Source organism: Pan troglodytes, chromosome 3 (assembly GCF_028858775.2).
Source record: "Pan troglodytes isolate AG18354 chromosome 3, NHGRI_mPanTro3-v2.0_pri, whole genome shotgun sequence".
Classification (NCBI taxonomy): Eukaryota; Metazoa; Chordata; class Mammalia; order Primates; family Hominidae; genus Pan; species Pan troglodytes.
Window position 1 is genome coordinate 186,359,717 of NC_072401.2, and position 18,242 is coordinate 186,377,958.

General features: G+C 42.2%; 1 protein-coding gene across 5 annotated transcripts in view; it reads right to left on the reverse strand.

Moving 5' to 3' along the window:
- Positions 1–16,067, reverse strand: part of CENPU (centromere protein U) — a 39,119-nt gene extending 23,052 nt beyond the window's left edge. For 3 of the 5 annotated variants that reach the window (XR_679935.5, XM_001162336.8, XM_016952569.4), the window contains exons 1-4: positions 15,942–16,067; positions 12,858–12,906; positions 10,860–10,977; positions 6,908–7,013 (exon numbers count right to left, since the gene is read on the reverse strand). Coding sequence is in view for 4 of the 5 variants with exons in the window: in XM_001162336.8 (XP_001162336.4) it covers positions 6,908–7,013; positions 10,860–10,977; positions 12,858–12,906; positions 15,942–15,991 (323 nt within the window). In the remaining variant the exon portion in view is untranslated. Of the gene's footprint in view, positions 1–6,907; positions 7,014–10,859; positions 10,978–12,857; positions 12,907–15,172 lie in introns of all 5 variants that reach the window. The other 2 variants (XM_009448642.5, XM_063809245.1) reach the window with 2 other exon arrangements.
- Positions 16,068–18,242: the final 2,175 nt, after the last annotated feature.

The following is an 18,242-nucleotide window of genomic DNA, read 5'->3' on the forward strand; positions in this document are numbered from 1 at the left end:
CTGATGGGCTGCAGGGCACCCACATAGGCATGCTGCATGGATCTCCTATGGTCAGTGCCAGCCTCCAGCTGCAGCACCTTCTGCACCCACTGTAGCACCTTCTGGATCCACTGCAGCAGCTGGGCAGAGGCCACAGCTGTGGGCAGTCTCTAGCCAACAAGTAAGCACAGCAAGGGTCTGGGGCCTCGACGTTTCTGCCCAATACAGGCCAGGCCTCCTTTTAACAGCCCTCATTCCTCCAGAGCTCTGCAGTGGGCTGTTCAGAACCGTAGGCACTGCAGTGCAGTTTGAGGCCACCTCTGCCCAATCCTGCTTCTTCCAACTTTACCCTTCACAGATAACACTAATAAACCCCTTCCATTCCTAACTGCCTCAGTGTCTACTCACCCAAGGATCCAAACTGGCACAGGGGCCCTCTATGCCATGCATACAGGCAAAGGGGAGCCCTACCAGGAGGTGGACGTAGGAGTGAGATGAGACTGGGGTTTCAAAAGATCACTCCGGAAGGTGTATGGGAGGGTAGGCCAGAGAGAGCTGGCACAAGAGACAAGGAGACCAGACAGGAAACTACCGCAGGAATGCTGGTAAGAGTGAAGTCCCCAAACCATGGCAGCCACAGGGAGGTGGCAGGGGTGTGGAGAGGAAAAACGGATTTTCAAGGCAGTCACAGGCCAGAAAAATAGGACTGGCCAGACAGAACATACCAGGACTGATTCCCCAGATTGCTGGATTGGAGGGGAGTGGGTGAATGGCAAGACTATTAACCTAGAGAATACCAAAGAAGTTCACTGACACTAGATGAGAAGGAAAAGGATGGAGCTCAGTTTTGCCTCTGTTGAGTGAGGTGCCTGTGGGCATTTAGAGAAATACGGCCAATGTGCAAAACATCCGGGAACTCAGGAGAAGGGCTGGACAAGAAACTTGAGAAACGGTGGCACACAGGTAGTTAAAACCATGAGCGTGAACTGGGGTTGGATGGAGAAGAGAGGGCCGGAGAAGAGAGGGCTGACAGCAGAATCACCTACACATAAAGAAAAAAACAGGAGAGGAAACAGCCAGGAGCAAGATGGCTGAACAGAGGGCTCCACTGATTGTCCCCTGCAGGAACACCAAGTTTAACAACTATCTACACAAAGGGAACACCTTCACAGGAAACAAAAGTCAGCTGAGTACTCACAGTGCCTGGTTTTGACTTCCCACTGCTGAAAGAGGCACTGAAGAGGGTAGGAAAGAGTCTACAATCGCTGATACCACCCCTTCCCCATCTCCCAGCAGTGGCTGCGTGGCACAGAGAATCTGTGCTCTTAGGAGGAGAGCGCAGTGATTTTGAAGCTTTGCTTTGAATTCAGTGCTGTCCTGTAACAGTGGAAAGCAGAACCAGGCTGAACTAAACTGATGCCCACACACAGAGGGAGCATTTGGACTAGTCCTGGTGTGAGGGGAATCGCCCATCTTAGCAGTAGGAGCTTGAGCTCTGACAAGCCTTGCCACTATGGGCTAAAGTACTCTGGGGCCCTAGGTGAGCCTGAGGGGCAGTCTAGGCCACAAGGATGGCAACTCCTAGTGCTGAGCTGGGCTTGGAGCCAGTGGACTGCAGGGGCATGCGACCTACTGAGACACCAACTGGTGTGGCTAAGGGTGTACTGGCATCACCCCTCCCCCAGGCCCAGGCAGCACAGCCCATGGCTCCAAAAAGAGACCCCTTTCTTCTGTGAGAGGAGAGGAGAGGGAAGAGTGGAGAGGACTTTGTTTTCCATCTTGGATACGAGCTCAGCCACAGTAGCATAGGGCACCAGTCAGGGTCATGAGACCCCCTAATGCAGATCACAACACCTAAGTCCTTTCAAATATCTGGAAAGCCTTCCCACAAATGATGGATCCAAACAAGCCCAGACTCCAATGACTACAATAAATACCTGACTCTTCAATGTCTAGACACTGATAAACATCCATAAGCATCAAGACCATCCAGTAAAACATGACCTCATCAAATGAACTAAATAAGGCACTAGGGACCAATCCTGGAGAAACAGGAGATACATGACCTTCTAGACAGAGAATTCAAAATAGCTGTTTTGAGGAAACTCAAAGAAATTCAAGATAACACAGAGAAGGAATTCAGAATTCTATCAAATAACTTTAACAAAGAATTGAAATAATTTTATAAATCAAGCAGCAATTCAGTAGTTGAAAAATGTAACGGACATACTAAAGAATACATCAGAGTCTCTTAATAGCAGAATCTATCAAGCAGAAGAAAGAATTAGTGAGCTTGAAGACAGGCTATTTGAAAATACAGTCAGAGGAAAGAAAAGAAAAAAGAAAAAACAATCGTGAAGCATGCCTACAGGGTCTAGAAAAAAGCTTCAAAAGGGCAAATCGAAGAGTTATTGGCCTTAAAGAAAGGTAGAGAAAAGGGGGTAGAAAGTTTATTCAAAAACGTAGTAACAGAGAACTTCCTAAACCAGAGAAAGGTATCAATATCCAAGTACAAGAAGGTTATACAACCAACACCAAGCAGCTTTAACCCAAAGGAAGACTCCCTCAAGGCATTTAATAATCAAACACCCAAAGGTCAAAGACAAAGAATCTAAAAGCAGCAAGAGAAAAGAAATAAATAACTTACAATGGAGCTCCAATATGTCTGGCAGCAGACTTTTCAGTGGACACCTTACAGGCCAGGAGAGAGTGGCATGACATATTTAAAGTGTTGAAGGAAAAAAACTTTTACCCTAGAATAATATATCTGGTGAAAATACCCTTCAAACATGAAAAAGAAATAAAGACTTTCCCAAACAAAAGCTGAGAAATTTTATCAACTCCAGACCTGTCCCAAAAGAAATGCTAAAGGGAGTAATTCAAGCAGAAAGAAAAGGACATTAATGAGCAGTATAAATCATCTGAAGGTATAAAACTCACTGGTAATATGAAGTACATGGAAAAAGATAACACTGTAGCTGATGCATGTAAACTACTCTCATTGTAAGTAGAAAGACTAAAAGATGAACCAATCAAAAATAATAACTTTTCAAAACATAAACAGTACAATAAAAATAAAAACAAAAAGTTAAAAAGTGGGGGAGCAAAGTAAAAGTGTAGTTTTTATTAGTTTTCTTTTTGCTTGTTTATGCGAGCAGGGTTAAGTTGTTAATGGCATAAAATAATGGGTTATATGGCAGTACCTGCTAGCCTCATGGTAACCTCAAATAATAAATACAACAAATACATAAAAAGAGCAAGAAATCACACTGCCAGAGAAAATCACCTTTACTAAAAGGAAGACAGGAAGGAAGAAAAGGAAGAGAGGGCCACAAAACAATCAGAAAACAAATAGTAAAATGGCATGAGTAAGTCCCTGCTTAGCAATAACACTGAATGTAAATGGACTAAATTCTCCAATCAAAAGACATAGAGTGGCTGATTGTAAAAAAAAAAAAAAAAAAGACCCAATGATTTGTTGCCTACAAGAAACACATTTCACCTATAAAGATACACACAGACCGAAAATAAAAGTATGGAAAAAGATATTCCATTGTCAATGGAAACCAAAAAGAGCAGAGTAGCTACACTTATTTCAGACAAACTAGATTTTAAGACAGAAACTGTAAGAAGAGACAAAGAAGGTCACTACATAATGACAAAGGGGTCAATTCAGCAAGAGGATATAACAATTTTAAATATACATGCACCCAACACTGGAACACCCAGATAGATGAAGCTAATATTAGAGCTAAAGGGAGAGACAGACCCCAATACATTAGCTGGAGACTTCAACACCCCACTTTCAGCACTGGAGAGATCTTCCAGACAGACAATCAATAAAGAAACAGCAGACTTAATCTGCACTGTAGACCAAATGGACCTAACAGATATTTACAGAACATTTCATCCAACAGCTGCAGAATACGCATTCTTCTCCTCAGCACATGGATCACTCTCAAGTACAGACCACGTGATAGGTCACAAAACAAGTCTTAAAACATTTTTTAAAAACCGAAATATCAAGTATCTTCTCTGTGGAATAAAACTAGAAATCAATAACAGGAGGAATTTTGGAAGTTATACAAACACAGAGAGATAAAACAACACGTTAATGAAGGACCAGTGGGTCAATTAAGAGATTAAGAAGGAAGCTGAAATTTTTCTTGAGACAAATGATAATGGAAACACAACATACCAAAACCTACGGGATACCACAAAAGCAGTACTAAGAGGGAAGTTTACAGCTATAAGTGCCTACATCAAAAAAAGAAAAACTTTAAATAAATAACCTAGTGATGCATCTTGAAGAACTAGAAAAGCAAGAACAAACCAAATCCAAAACTAATAAAGATCAGCTTTTATAAATAAATGTATAAATTTACCTCAACCCAATAAAGATAGCAACTTTGCTTTTAACAAGTAGCTCTTAAAAATCATTATTAAAAATAATGAGAAAAGCTGCATTTATATATAGAAAAGATCAAGGATTTTAATATAAATCATAGAAGTTCTAAAAGAAAACACGAAGGGAGATGTCTTCCTAACTATGACTCAAAATCCCTAAATGCTAAGAGTGATAAATATATCGCTGCATCTAAATAAAACTAAACATTTTCTATGTTGAAAAAAAAACCACCACCATTAGGTGTTTTGTCACAAGAGAGATGAACCAGTAAAAACAAAACAAAACAAAAACTGTAACATAGGGCTAATCTCACTAATGTTTAAATGAAGTCATGAAGAAAATGACCAACATCAACTAGAAAATAAGAAAAAGGATATAAACAGTTTGCAGAAAGAGAAATTCAAGAGCTTTTAAATGATTGCTGCTCAATCATTCCTAAGAATACAAATTAGAACTAGGCTGGGATAGCATTTTTGACCTATCACATTGGCAAAAATCCAAGTTTGATCTCACTTAGGTGGCAATGTGGCAATAACTATAAAAAGGACAAACACATTTCATTTGACTCAGAATTTAACTTTTATGACTATATCCTATAGATACACAGGCACAAGTGTGAAATGGCACTCCCAGTGGCACTGGGAGTGACAGCACAGACTGGAAACAGCCTGACTGCCCATCTACACAGAACTGGATAATCACACTAAGGAACACCCATGCTGTGGAAAGGGTAGAAGAATGAGAAAGCTCCATGTGTATTGATATGTAAAGATCTCTAAGATGTAGTAAGTGAAAAAACCTAGGTAGCAACCTATGCTGCCTTTTGTACACAAAAAAGGGTTAAAATGTGTATTCATATTTACTTTTATATGCACCAAGAAATTCTGGAAGGACATATGAGAAATTAATAATAAGGGAGAGGGAAGAAGCGGGTTCTAGGAGCTAGATGGATAGTAGACATGATATGAAGACTTACTATACACATTTTTATATTTTTAAACCATGTGAAGGTGTTACCTACTCAAAATATTCCTGTTTAAAAATTACATTCACCACTGTTTAAAGTAGAGCACATGTTTTCCAAATGTATGACTTTTACTGATTTTCAGTAACATATAAAACTGGAGTCAGCCAGGCACGGTGGCTAACGCCTGTAATCCTAGCACTTTGGGAGGCCAAGGCGGGCGGATCACGAGGTCAAGAGATCAAGACCATCCTGGCCAACATGGTGAAACTCCATCTCTCCTAAAAAATACAAAAATTAGCTGGACATGGTGGCACGTGCCTGTAGTCCAAGCTACTCGGGAGGGTGAGGCAGGAGAATTGCTTGAACATGGGAGGCGGAGGTTGCAGTGAGCCAAGATTGCGCCACTGCACTCCAGCCTGGTGACAGAGCGAGACTCCATCTCAAAAAAATAAAAATAAAAATAAGCTGGAGTCTCCAAAATAACCAAGTACTATAAAACTTCCCTAGTGTAGACAATCTCAAAATGACTTCTCAGATTTCTGCCCAGCTGGGATATTTGTTTTAAAACTGCAGTTTTGGCCGGGTGCAGTGGCTGACGCCTGTAATCCCAGCACTTTGGGAGGCCGAGGTGGGCGGATCACGAGGTCAGGAGATCGAGACCAGCCTGGGTAACATGGTGAAACCCCGTCTCTACTAAAAATACAAAAAAAATTAGCTGGGCATGGTGGCGGGCGCCTGTAGTCCCAGCCACTCGGGAGGCTGAGGCAGGAGAATGGCGTGAACCCGGGAGGTGGAGCTTGCAGTGAGCCCAGATTGAGCCACTGCACTCCAGCGTGGGCAACAGAGCAAGACTCCATCTCAAAAAAACAAACAAACAAACAACCAAACAAAAAAACCCTGCACTTTTGATACTTGCTAAATACATTTAGTAACTAGAACTGACCTGTTACCCAAGAGAGGTCCCTAAGTCAAAGAGCTGCTCTAGATAATAATTTTAAATGAGTACTACAGTTATTGAAGAGTTCTGCATTATATAACTTGCTCCCAAGTTTTCTCTATGAAATCATTTTTATAGAGATTCTCTGGACCTATAGCTTCACATAAATCTCAAAGACTCAAACCAATGCACTTCAGGGACAGTGCATCTGAAACAGGCTTTTTATTGCTTTGTAATTATCACCTACCATATACAAGGAAACATCTCATTTGTGATAATTATAGAGAATTTGTAAATGAAAGAGACCTCCCAAAAATCACCTAACATTCTATGCTTGTAAAATCTTTCCCTCCTTTCTTATTTGACTCAAAGCTAAACTATCTTCCCAAGCATGATTTCTAGGATAATCAGGTGTGAATTCTGTCAGTTATCACAGCTATTATAATTATCGTGTCAATTATTAATAAAGTTTTTATGCCTCAGTTCTCTTGAGAAAAGCATAACAAGTTGGCTCAAAGGATCTTGAAATGCTTTTGTTTTATTAGCTTCTATCTTAAAGAGTTTCTCAGAAATCCCATTAACCATGAATAAACAATTGCTTGAAATACACCAGTACCTTCTTTTTGCTTCTTTTCCTGGAGGAGTTGAAGAGATAGACAGTCCACAATGTTTGGAGAATTCTTCTTCATCAGCATATATAGCTGTGCTATGTAAAGGAGGATCTTTCAAAAGACAAAAAAGAAGCACAACTTTAAAAGTCTGGCTATTTGGGCAGTACTGTAGTTTATTCCCTTACAATGGAGTACAAAACAATCTTTGTTCAACTAACAAAATCAAAATCAATTACACAGGCCACTTCCCAAATGTTTTTGATCTCACACCTCAACAATAAAAATTGTAAACCCTATCACCAATAAATACATGAATATTTATGAATAATAAACCTTTATTACTGCACTTACATGGAATTATTTTTGGTTTTTGAAACAGGGCCTCACTCTGCCGCCCAGGCTGGAGTGCAGTAGTGCGATCTCAGCTCACTGCAGCCTGAAGCACCTGGGCTCAAGCAATCCTCCTGCCTCAGCCTCCCAAATAGCTGGGACTACAGGCACATGCCACCATGCCCAGCTAATTTTTTAATTATCTGTAGAGACAGGGTCTCACTATGTTGCCCAGGTTGGGGAAATTTTAATGAAATAAAAATATAAATCGGAAGTCCAACATTTTCCTTCCTCATCCCTGTCAGGCATCATACACTCTGCATGAGAGACCACTGCATTAAACTATAAACTCAACAGGCCTAGAGAGGTCACCTCACAAAGTACCCTGCATATAGTGGGCCCTCAGTATTTTTGAATGAAAAGCCCTTTGGGGAGATTCCAGGCCTCCCTTACTTCCTCTCTGCTTTACTCTGGGATGCCAGAGCCTTTAGATAACATAAAAAGATACCTTGAATGAGGAAGAAGATAAAAGAGAAGGAGAGCAAATGAACTTGGTGGAAAGGCACAGAAAGGAGATGCTAAGAGGAGAAAGATGCTCCTAGCGGGTGCTCAGGAAAGAGGAGTAACAGGAGAGACCCAGGACTTAACGCAGGGGTAGAGAGCTTGGAGAAGAAGAGGTGGCCAGTGGTGACAGAGCTGAACTGCTGTAAGGGGGCCTGGTAAGAGCCAAGCAACCATTTCTTCATGCTCAAAGTTTAGCATGACAGTGCAAACTTCAACATTTTTTCAACTAAACAGCTGCTTAAATAATGAACATATCAACTGCACAATTTTTAAGTTAGTAGTATACTTTGTATTGCCCTCAACGAGGCAAAGGGATTTATTTACTCTATTGCTGTGAATAACAAGGGGGGAAAAAAGAAATAGAACAATCCCAAATGTCCACAGATAACCACTCATATAAACTGGATTCTTACAACTTCATAATAAAAAGACAAATAATCCAATTTAAAAACGGGCAAAGGGTGAACAGAAACTTCTTCAAAGAATATACAAATGGCCAATAATCATATATAAGAAGGTCAAAGGGGAAAAAAAAAGCAAATGGTCAGCCATAAGTACACTGAAAACGTGCTGAACACCATTAGTAATTAGGGAAATACAAATCAAAACCACAGTGAGATAGTACTTCACACCCAAACAAACACCCAGAAAATAGCAAGTGTAGGCAAGGATGTGGAGAAACTGAAACCCTTGGGCCCTGCTGGTGGGATCACAGGCACTGTGGAAATGGTGATTCCTGAAAATATAAAATATATATGATCCAGCAATTCCATTTCTGGGTAAATGTCCAAAAGAGGAGAAAGCAGGGACTCAAACAGATATTGATACACTCATGTTAGTATTAATAGCAGCATTATTCACAGTCAAAAAGCAGAAGTAACCCAAGGGTCCATTAACAGATGAATAGATAAATAAAATGTGGTACATACAGACTGTTCTTCAGCTTAAAAAGGAAATTCTGGCTGGGCACAGTGGCTCACGTCTGTAATCCCAGCACTTTGGGAGGCCGAGGCAGGTGGACCACCTGAGGTCAAGGGTTCAACACCAGCCTGGCCAATATGGCAAAGCCCCATCGCTACTGAAAAATACAAAAATTAGCCAGGCGTGGTGGTGGTGGTCCTGGGGGGTGGGGGGGCGCCTGGAATCCCAGCCACTCGGGAAGCTGAGGCAGGGAGAATTGCTTGAACCCGCGAGGTGGAGGTTGCAGTGAGCTGAGATCGCGCCACTGCACTTCAGCCTAGGTGACAGAGGAAGACTTCGTCTCCAAAAAAAAAAAAAAAATTTCTGACTCAGGCTACAACACAGATAAACCTTGAAGACATTATGCTAAATGAAATAAGCCAGTTACCAAAGAACCAACTATTCTATGTTTCCTTTTACATCAGATTCCTAGAAAACAGAATGATGGTTGCCAGGAGTTGAGGGGAGGGAAGAATGGGAAGTTGTTTAATAGGTGGAGCATTTCAGTTAGGAAAGATGAAAAAGTTCTGGAGATGGATGGTGATGATGGTTGCACAACAACGTGAATGTATTTATCTGCTACAGAGTTAATACACTTAAAAAAGGTTAATATGGTAAACTATATTTTACCACCCATGCCCCCCACACACACTCACACCCACAATGAGGTGCTGGGATGGCTAGAATAAAAAACTCAGTAAGTTTTGGTGAAGGTGTGCAGAAACGGGAACTCTCATATACTGCCATGGAATTGTAAAGTGGTGCAGCCTCTTTGTAAAACAGTTCCTCAAAAAGTTAAAAATAGAATTACCATAGGACTCAGCAATTCTGCTCCCACTATATGCCCAAGAGAAGTGAAAAAAGTCCACACAAAAACTCTTACACAAATGTTCACAGCAGCATTATTCATTGTGGCCAAAAAATAGAAACCACCCAAATCTAACTGATAAATGGGTAACAAGCTGCGGTATATCCAAACAATGGAGTATCACTGAGCTATAAAAACTTATAGGAATGAGGTAGATACACGCTACAACATGGACAAACCCTGAAAACTAAGTAAAAGAAGCCAGTCACAAAGGACCAGAGTCTAGGATTCCACTGATATGTCCAGAAATGGCAAATCTGTAGAGACAGGAAGGAGATTCATGGCTGCCAGGGGCTTGAAGGAAGGGGGAAGAGGGAGTGACCACTCATGGGTACAGGGTTCTCTACAGGATAACAATTTTCTGGAATTAGATAATGCAGACGGTTGTATAACCTTGTGAATAAATTAAAAACCAATGACATGTACACCTTAAAAGGGTGAATTTTATGGTATGTGAATTCATTTCCATTTTTAAAATTATGGGGTTTTAGGTTCAGATCTTTTAGATTTAGATTTTAGACAAATAGGACATTTTTATCAAGTCATAATAAAAGACATTATTCTGGTGAATACATTTCACCTTATAAAATGTATAATATTTTCTTTAAACAAAAAATTAAACCAAAAGCCTTCAAAATTCTCTTAAAACTTATTCCAGCAAAAATGCCTGACCACTGCAGTTCTAGATGTGGGGGCACATGGCATTTTCTCTGTCATTTCTGGCTTCTGGAGTGCCCAGTGACACAAGCAGCCCACCCTGACAACTCACACACTCCTGGCCAGCCTGGTACTGGCCTTTTACCTCACACTCCAAGGAACACAGGTGAAGCTCTCCCACTGGCTCTCCCGAGCATCCCCTGCCTCCATGAGTTTAGGACAAAGGAAAATTACCCATACCCTTCTCCTCCCTAAATTAATGGCTCTATCAAATGGTAGAGTGAAGTGAGAAATGTATGCTATGTTCCCCTTATTACAGAGTACTATAGTAAGTGTCCTCATGTGACCAGATTGTTAACGAATACTACTAGAAGAGTGCCGCTTTGATAATGTTCTTAGTTTCAATGTACCCATAAGTGAGAAAAATTAATTCAAATTATCAAGTACTCCCCAGAGAACATTATATTTACATGCAGGCAACTAATTTTTATATTTGAAGATACCTCTATTTTTTATTATATCTGGCCTAAATGTTGTTGCTTTAGAGTTATGTTAGGACAAAGATTTAAAGTACTAACCAAAGGTCTCATAAGTTTCTTCATCTTTCTCATTTTCACCCAGCCTGCCAATGCTTGAGACATCAGAATTATCAGGAAAGTCGAACACGTCAATAGGCTTGCACTTTTGACCAGCTTTCTAAAAGTGAATAAAGTTGAGTCATTGAGTTGGCTCTCACAAAGAACAATAGGTTGATTTACACAGCAAGAATATTCTTGTAATCACTGCTGCCTAAGGAAGCAATCCTTATGCATGGGGTGATGGATTCACTACCTACCCTGATTGGGTCATTATACAACATAGACATGTATGGCAAGACCAAATCAGACCCCACAAATGTGTACAATTACAATGTTTCAGTTAAAATAAAAAGAAAGAAGCAAGCTAACACTTTTTGGGGACATAGAATTTTTTGATAACCTAAGGCATGGATTGGCAAACTTTTTCTATAAAGGACAAGAAAGTAAATTCTTTTAGGCTTTGCAGGCCGTAAGGTTTCTGTTTTGACTACTAACTCAGCCACTGTCACATGAAAGCAGACAGTAACCACACAGAAAAGAATGAGCATGGCTGTGTTCCAATACAATTTGACTTTTGAACACTGCAATTTGAATTTCATATCATGTTCACATATTATGACATAGTCTTTTTATTTTATTTCAACCATTAAAAAAGGTAAAAACCATTCTTAGCTTGCAGGGATATACAAAAACAGGTGGCAGGCTAGATTTGGCCCATGGGCCAGTTTGCCTAAACCTCTGACCTAGGGAAAGTGATGGGTCCTGTCTCCGGAAATATGCCCATATACCCAAAAGTTCATAAACAGTTTTAAGGGTACACATGGGTAAAAACTCCTGACTAAAGGACACCAGGGTTTAGAGTTCAATATACTGATACACCCATGAAGTCTGCTACCTCAAATCTAATGAAACATGAAAACATATATAAAATGAGAAAAACTTTCATGGTAGTTCCAGAAAATGTGGAAGGGTACTATTAACAGATACAAAAATAAGAAAATTCTGGAAGGTATAAAGGAGGTCAAATAAAATTGGCAAACCATATAAAAACTTGACCATTCAGATGCCCCCAGTGAAAGAATCATTCCTGGAGTGCTTGGGGGTGGAATGTGGAGAGAGCTGGCAGGTCTTCCAGCCCCTCCCAAGGCATAGGGGGCCTCCACCAGGGACTGCCTTGCAGAGGGAAGGACAGGAAAGCTGAATCCATTCCAGGCACTCTGGGCTTCCAGCTAAGGCTGGAGCTTAGAGAAATCCCTCCGAGGCACACTGTACTTTGGCTACCAATGGCAGGGGCAAGGCAGGACAGCTGAGAGAAATCCACCCAAAGAACCCGTGAAGTAATGCTGGGGTGGGAGCAGAGCGCTGAGCAAAACCCTGCAGGGGGATCCCAGGGTTTCCCAGAGGGGAAGACAGCTATAGTCTGCAGGCTGGGGTTAAGGACTATGCAGGACAGAGAAAGCCCAGGGCAGAACAAGCAGAAGGAACTCCTTCCGGGGTGCCTGGCACTGTCATACACTGTTAATGTGAGATTACAATGTCAATCACACAAGCCACTGGAAAACAAAATTGGAATTAGCTATCAAGAACGTTAAAGAAATGCACATGCCTTTAACATACATTTATTCTAAGACTCTAAAAAGTAAACCTGTAATGTGAACTAAGTGGAGTATCATGAAATCATAAACAATTCTTGAAAAGTACAATGAGGAGAAATGGCTTTAAGTGAAAAAAGCTTACAGCACTGTACAATTTTTACATGAAGTCAATTATCTAAATGAAAATAAAACCAAACTCGGCTCAGAAATAAAGGAAATTCTAAAACATTAACAAAAGTCATTTTATCCACTATACCGGAAAAAGTGTGAGGAAAATGAACACACTTTTTCACTACAATAAACACTGAACTTGCCAAGTGAAGTCTACAAAACTGAGGTACCCAAAAAATGTTATTTTGTACTGTCAATTTTGAGAAAACCACAACACAAAAAGGTAACTTACATCTTTCATGGAATGTGTTCTTTCTAAAGTGTTCTTTGAATGTCTTGCGCTATTAAACAGCAAAAAAACACGAGAGTCAGGAAATAGTTAAAATAACTGAGGAAACACCATAGTTATGACTCTTTCCACGCATTTTTACCAAAAAAAAAAAGAACCCATATTCCACAAATTTATTTTTTATAGGTCAAATCCTATCACCAATGTATAAAATAACATACCTCTCCCACTCAGGGACATGGAAAAGTTGGAATCCTGCTGTTAACTTTTTCCCTGAGGCCTTAATCAATCAGCAGTGATTGACTTTCTCTGCAGAGCTGAACAAAGGGGAGGTAGGCTAACGCTAAGCCCCGACACCTGCTCCATCCTGTGCCTGGCTCTCCTACGTCCTTTTCTCATTTAATTCTAACAGTCCTATAAGGTAGAAGTGAATCCCATGTTACAGATGTATGCTTGCCCACAGCAACACGGAGCCAGGAGGGAGACAAGCCTGCATTAAAATTTACATCAGTTCAAATCCAGGGCCTGCCCTCGACCTCCCTTGACACTCTCTGTTGGACCACAGCTTCAAATGATAAAGTTGTATATATATCTTCAACAAGCTTCAAGAAAACAAATGTAACAATGGTGACTAGAATAAAAACGGGAAATAACAGTGGCAGGATTATATATTATTATTACTAATAATAGTGCCAGGAGTCAGTGAATATGTACAGACTATCCTCCACCAACTAGGCATCGTACAAGGGTACGGGGGGGATACTCCAGGATAATACAGTACATAATTAGACTTTAAAATATGCCATGCAGATTGCAGCCATATTTTTCTCATTTGTAGATAGCAAAATCAGCTTAGTCTAAACCAATGTTTTAGTATCCTTTTATCTGACATAATTTCAAGCTCACAGAAAAGTTGCAAACATAGTACAAGGACCTTCTGTATGCCCTTTACTCATGTGCTCTGTGTGTGTGTGTGTGTGTGTGTCTGGAGATACTGTGCACTTCCACCCCTAAATACTACAATATGTCTTTCCTAAGAGGGCATTATACTGCATATTCATGGTACAATTTCTAAAATCAAGAAATTTAACACTGATACCATAATCTAATCTACAGTCCATACCCAAATCACATCAATTGTCCTATAATGTCTTTTAAGATTGCCAGGCCAGCATTTTTAAAAAAACAAACAATAAAAAAGGAAAATATAAAATGAAACATTGCACTGGATATACTATGTTCACAAGCCTTTTGTTTTATGTGTGGATGTGTGCACACGTGTACTAAGTGTGATGTAAAACATCATTACTGTGAATCACAGTTAAAAAAAAAAAAGTTAGAAAACTGTTCAGAGCGGTGGTTCCCAGACTTGAGTGTCATCAAAATTCTCAAGAGGGCTTGTTAAACAGGTTGCTTGGCACCACCCCAGGAGTGTCTGATTCAGTCCATCTGGGGTGAGGTCTGGGATTCTGCATTTCTAACAAGTTCATGATTTATTTATTTAATTCATGAAACCTAAGGAAGCAGGGAAGACAAGTATTGGTTTTATGGCAATTTTATAGATGATGATTCCGGGAGTCAGAAAATTTAAGTGACTTATCAAGGGTCACATAGCCAAGTAACAGAAACCCAGCTACACACTAGACCACATAAACTTCTTAACCTAAACTCTTTGAGCTGTCTTGTCCTTTCTTGGGGGGGGGGAAAAAGTCAAGGTTCCTCCTTGCCTTAGGCTGGAGTCAAGGTGGGGCTTCTGAGAGACAGAAACCTCTGTGACAACCCACAGGTAAAATTTCTGGGCCAGGCGCGGTGGCTCATGCCTGTAATCTCAGCGCTTTGGGAACCCGAGGAGGGCGGATCACGAGGTGAGGAAATCAAGACCATCCTGGCCAACATGGTGAAACCCCGTCTTTACTAAAAATACAAAAATTAGCTGGACGTGGGGGCCAGCGCCTGTAATCCCAGCTCCTCTGGAGTCTGAGGCAGGAAAATCGCTTGAACCTGGGGGGCGGAGATCGCGCCACTGCACTCCAGCCTGGGCCACAGAGTGAGACTCCGTCTCAAAAAAAAAAAAAAAAAAAAAATCTGTTGTATGTGCGTAAGTGTGTTTTGGGAGGAGGCATGAACAGATTTCATGAGTCTCAAACCCAAAAATGTTAAAAAAATAAAAAAAGACAACAAAAACCACTAGCCTTTCAGATAAACTCTTTTCAGCTGACATTGAAGGCTGACGTTCTTTTCTAATCCTTTTTTGCACTAGGGGAGTCTTCATTCTCCTCCACTGGCCACAGGAGTCTGGTCTCGGTTTCCCCACCCACCTGCGGTGTCCTGCTCCAGCTTTTCCACCCTAACCCCGCATCTACCAGCACCTCCTTCTCCAGGCAGCCTTCCCAGGCCCGGGGAACTCCTGTTCTCTTCAGATCGTCTTGGCGTATGGCTTTGTGCACCGTCTGCAGCAAGCCGAGACCCTTCCCGCCAGATCCAGGCCGGGCCTCGGATGGCCATTCGCCAACCAATCAGCGACCAGCATTCTAGAGCGCGTTTTGCAACCGACCAAACGCTCGCTTTCTTGGGTAAACAAAAACCGCTCGACCCATCCTGGAGAACCGCAAGCGGCAGCTTGGTCCCCCAGCCGGATTTATGCTCCAGTGTACGGTCTGTGGTTTGCAGTAAGAAAACACCAGGGTCTTCAAAATAAGAAAACTGATTCCCAGTCAGAGAGTAAAACTCCACTAACAAAGTCTGGCAAACCGTAGGCAATACGTATTTGCTGAATATTTTGCTTTCAAGCTAGCACTTTGAGACTCACTACTTTGGACGGCACTCCCCCCCCCCCACAAAACGACACGACACTGGCTAACGTCTCTCCCACCCGCCAGGCAGTGTTAGGCCCCGACAGGCCCGTGCGGGTGGGATCACTGTTATCCCCACTACACTGAGCAGGAAGCCGGGGACCCGGGCGATTGGCCACTCGGGCGACCTCCACAGTGGAGCACCAACAGCGCCGGGAGGCGCAAACCACGGCAGGCGAGGAAGCAGTTCAAGCTGGTCTCCGGCCCCGCGCTCCCGAGGGTCGGCAGTACTTACCCCTCAGACCTGTGAGGCCGCGCCCGCCGCCGCCGCCCCCGCGGGGCCATGGTGCCGCTCTCCGCTCTCGAGCGACTGGAAGCTCCCGCCAAGCCCCTCGCCGCTCCGAGCAGCCAATCCGGGCCGAGCACGCGCGCGTGCGCAGGACTTTCTGAGCGGCCCCCGGGCTCCTCCCTGGCCTGGAGCGTGAGGGAAAACTGGGCCTGGTTATTACAGCGCAACGGAGCTGGAGTCCATGCCGCACAACCAGTTACCTACGGTCCAAAACATGACAAAGTTTTCCGGGCTTTCGCGCCCACCCGCATCGCCAGTTTTCCAGCGCCGGAAAGCCCGGGAGCCACGTGGGACGGCCCCTTGTGGGGTGGGGAAAGGGGAGGAGCTAGTGTCCCTGAGTCGTGGGCAGGTAAGAGGGTGGGTGCAGACCCGTGTTCGCAGCTGTTGTCGCTGAGGCCGCAGTCATCTTTCCAGGCCTACAGGATTTGGCTTCCAGCCCCTGCTGCCTTTATCAGCTGTCTGAGCTTAGCATGTTACCTTACTGCTATCCCAATACCTTCATTTGTAAATGGACAGGGTTCCTTTTGTTCTTTCATTTTGTTTGTGTTTAAAAATGTGTAATGCAGAAGAATGTAATTGAACCCTTACCTTACACCGCGTATAAAAATTAACGCAAAATGGATCAAAGACCTAACTATAAAGGCTAAAATTAAAATTAAAACTCTTAGAAGAAAACAGAGCAAAAACTTCATAACATTGGACTGGGTATGATTTCTTGGATATGATACCAAAAGCAGTTTGGGATGATGAAAACGTTCTGGAAATAGTGGTGGATGGATGCACAAGGTGAAGGTACTTAATGCCACAATACTGTAAAGTTAAAAACGGTTAAAATGCTAAATTTTGTTATGTATATTTTACTATGACAAAAATATTACGTTTCATGCATATGAAAGAATATAACGTGTAATGTAAAGATAAAAACAAACATCCGTGTAACCAGCACTACATGGGGATATGGATCATTTTTATATATAACTCTTGGGTACCCCTCTGAATGGCATCCTCCTCCTCCAAAGAATAACCACTCTTCTGATTTTATGTGTATCATTCCTGTGGTTTTCTACCTTGATATAGCTCCAAATAATGTATTGATTATTGTATGTTTCTAAACTTTATATGATATTTGGTAGGTATGCTGCAAGTGCCCTTTCTTACTAAAGCTATTGCTTTTATTTTTTATTTATTTTGTTTTTCCATAAATTATTGGGGTGCAGGTGCTATTTGGTTACATGAGTAAGTTCTTTTTTTTTTTTTTTTTTTTGAGATGGAGTCTTGCTCTGTTGACCAGGCTGGAGTGCAGTGGCCTGATTTTGGCTCACTGCAAGCTCTACCTCCCGGGTTCATGCCATTCTCCTGCCTCAACCTCCGAAGTAGCTGGGACTACAGGGGCCCGCCACCACGCCCGGCTAATTTTTTTGTATTTTTAGTAGAGACGGGGTTTCACCGTGTTAGTCAGGAAGGTCTCGATCTCCTGACCTCGTGATCTGCCCACCTCAGCCTCCCAAAGTGCTGGGATTACAGGCGTGAGCCACCGCACCCGGCCTATTTATATTTTGTATTTTAATTTCTTTTTTTTTTTTTCAAGATGGAGTCTTGCTCTGTCACCCAGGCTGGAGTGCAATGGCACAATCTTGGTGGGGGGGACTATCTTTTCTGGAATTTTAGGATCCCTCCTCAGACAAGCAGGCCTAACAAAAGCTATTCCTGAAGGTATGCTATGAGGAGCCTCAGAAATTGTATCCTTCCTATTCATGTAAGTGAAGATAAAAGGTGTCACTCTTCCAGCCTTGGACATCCCTTCCCTCCCTCAGGGTATGGCCCTCCACTTCATTTTTGGGGCATAACATCTTTATAGGAGAGGGATAAAGTCCCAATACTAACAGGAGAATGCTTAGGACTCTTAACAGTTTTTCGAGAATGTGTTGGTAAGGGCCACTAAATCCGACCTTCCTCGGTCCTCCATGTGGTCTGGGAGGAAAACTAGTGTTTCTGCTGCTGCGTCGGTGAGTGCAACTATTCCGATCAGCAGGGTCCAGGGACCATTGCGGGTTCTTGGGCAGGGGGACAAGCAAAACAAACCAAAACTGCGGGTGGTTTTGTCTTTCAGATGGGAAACACTCAGGCATCAACAGGCTCACCCTTGAAATGCATCTTAAGCCATTGGCACCAATTTGACCCACAAACCCTGTAAAAGAGGTGGTGTCTGCCCTGCAGGTTGGCACCAATATTCTCTCTCTGATGGGG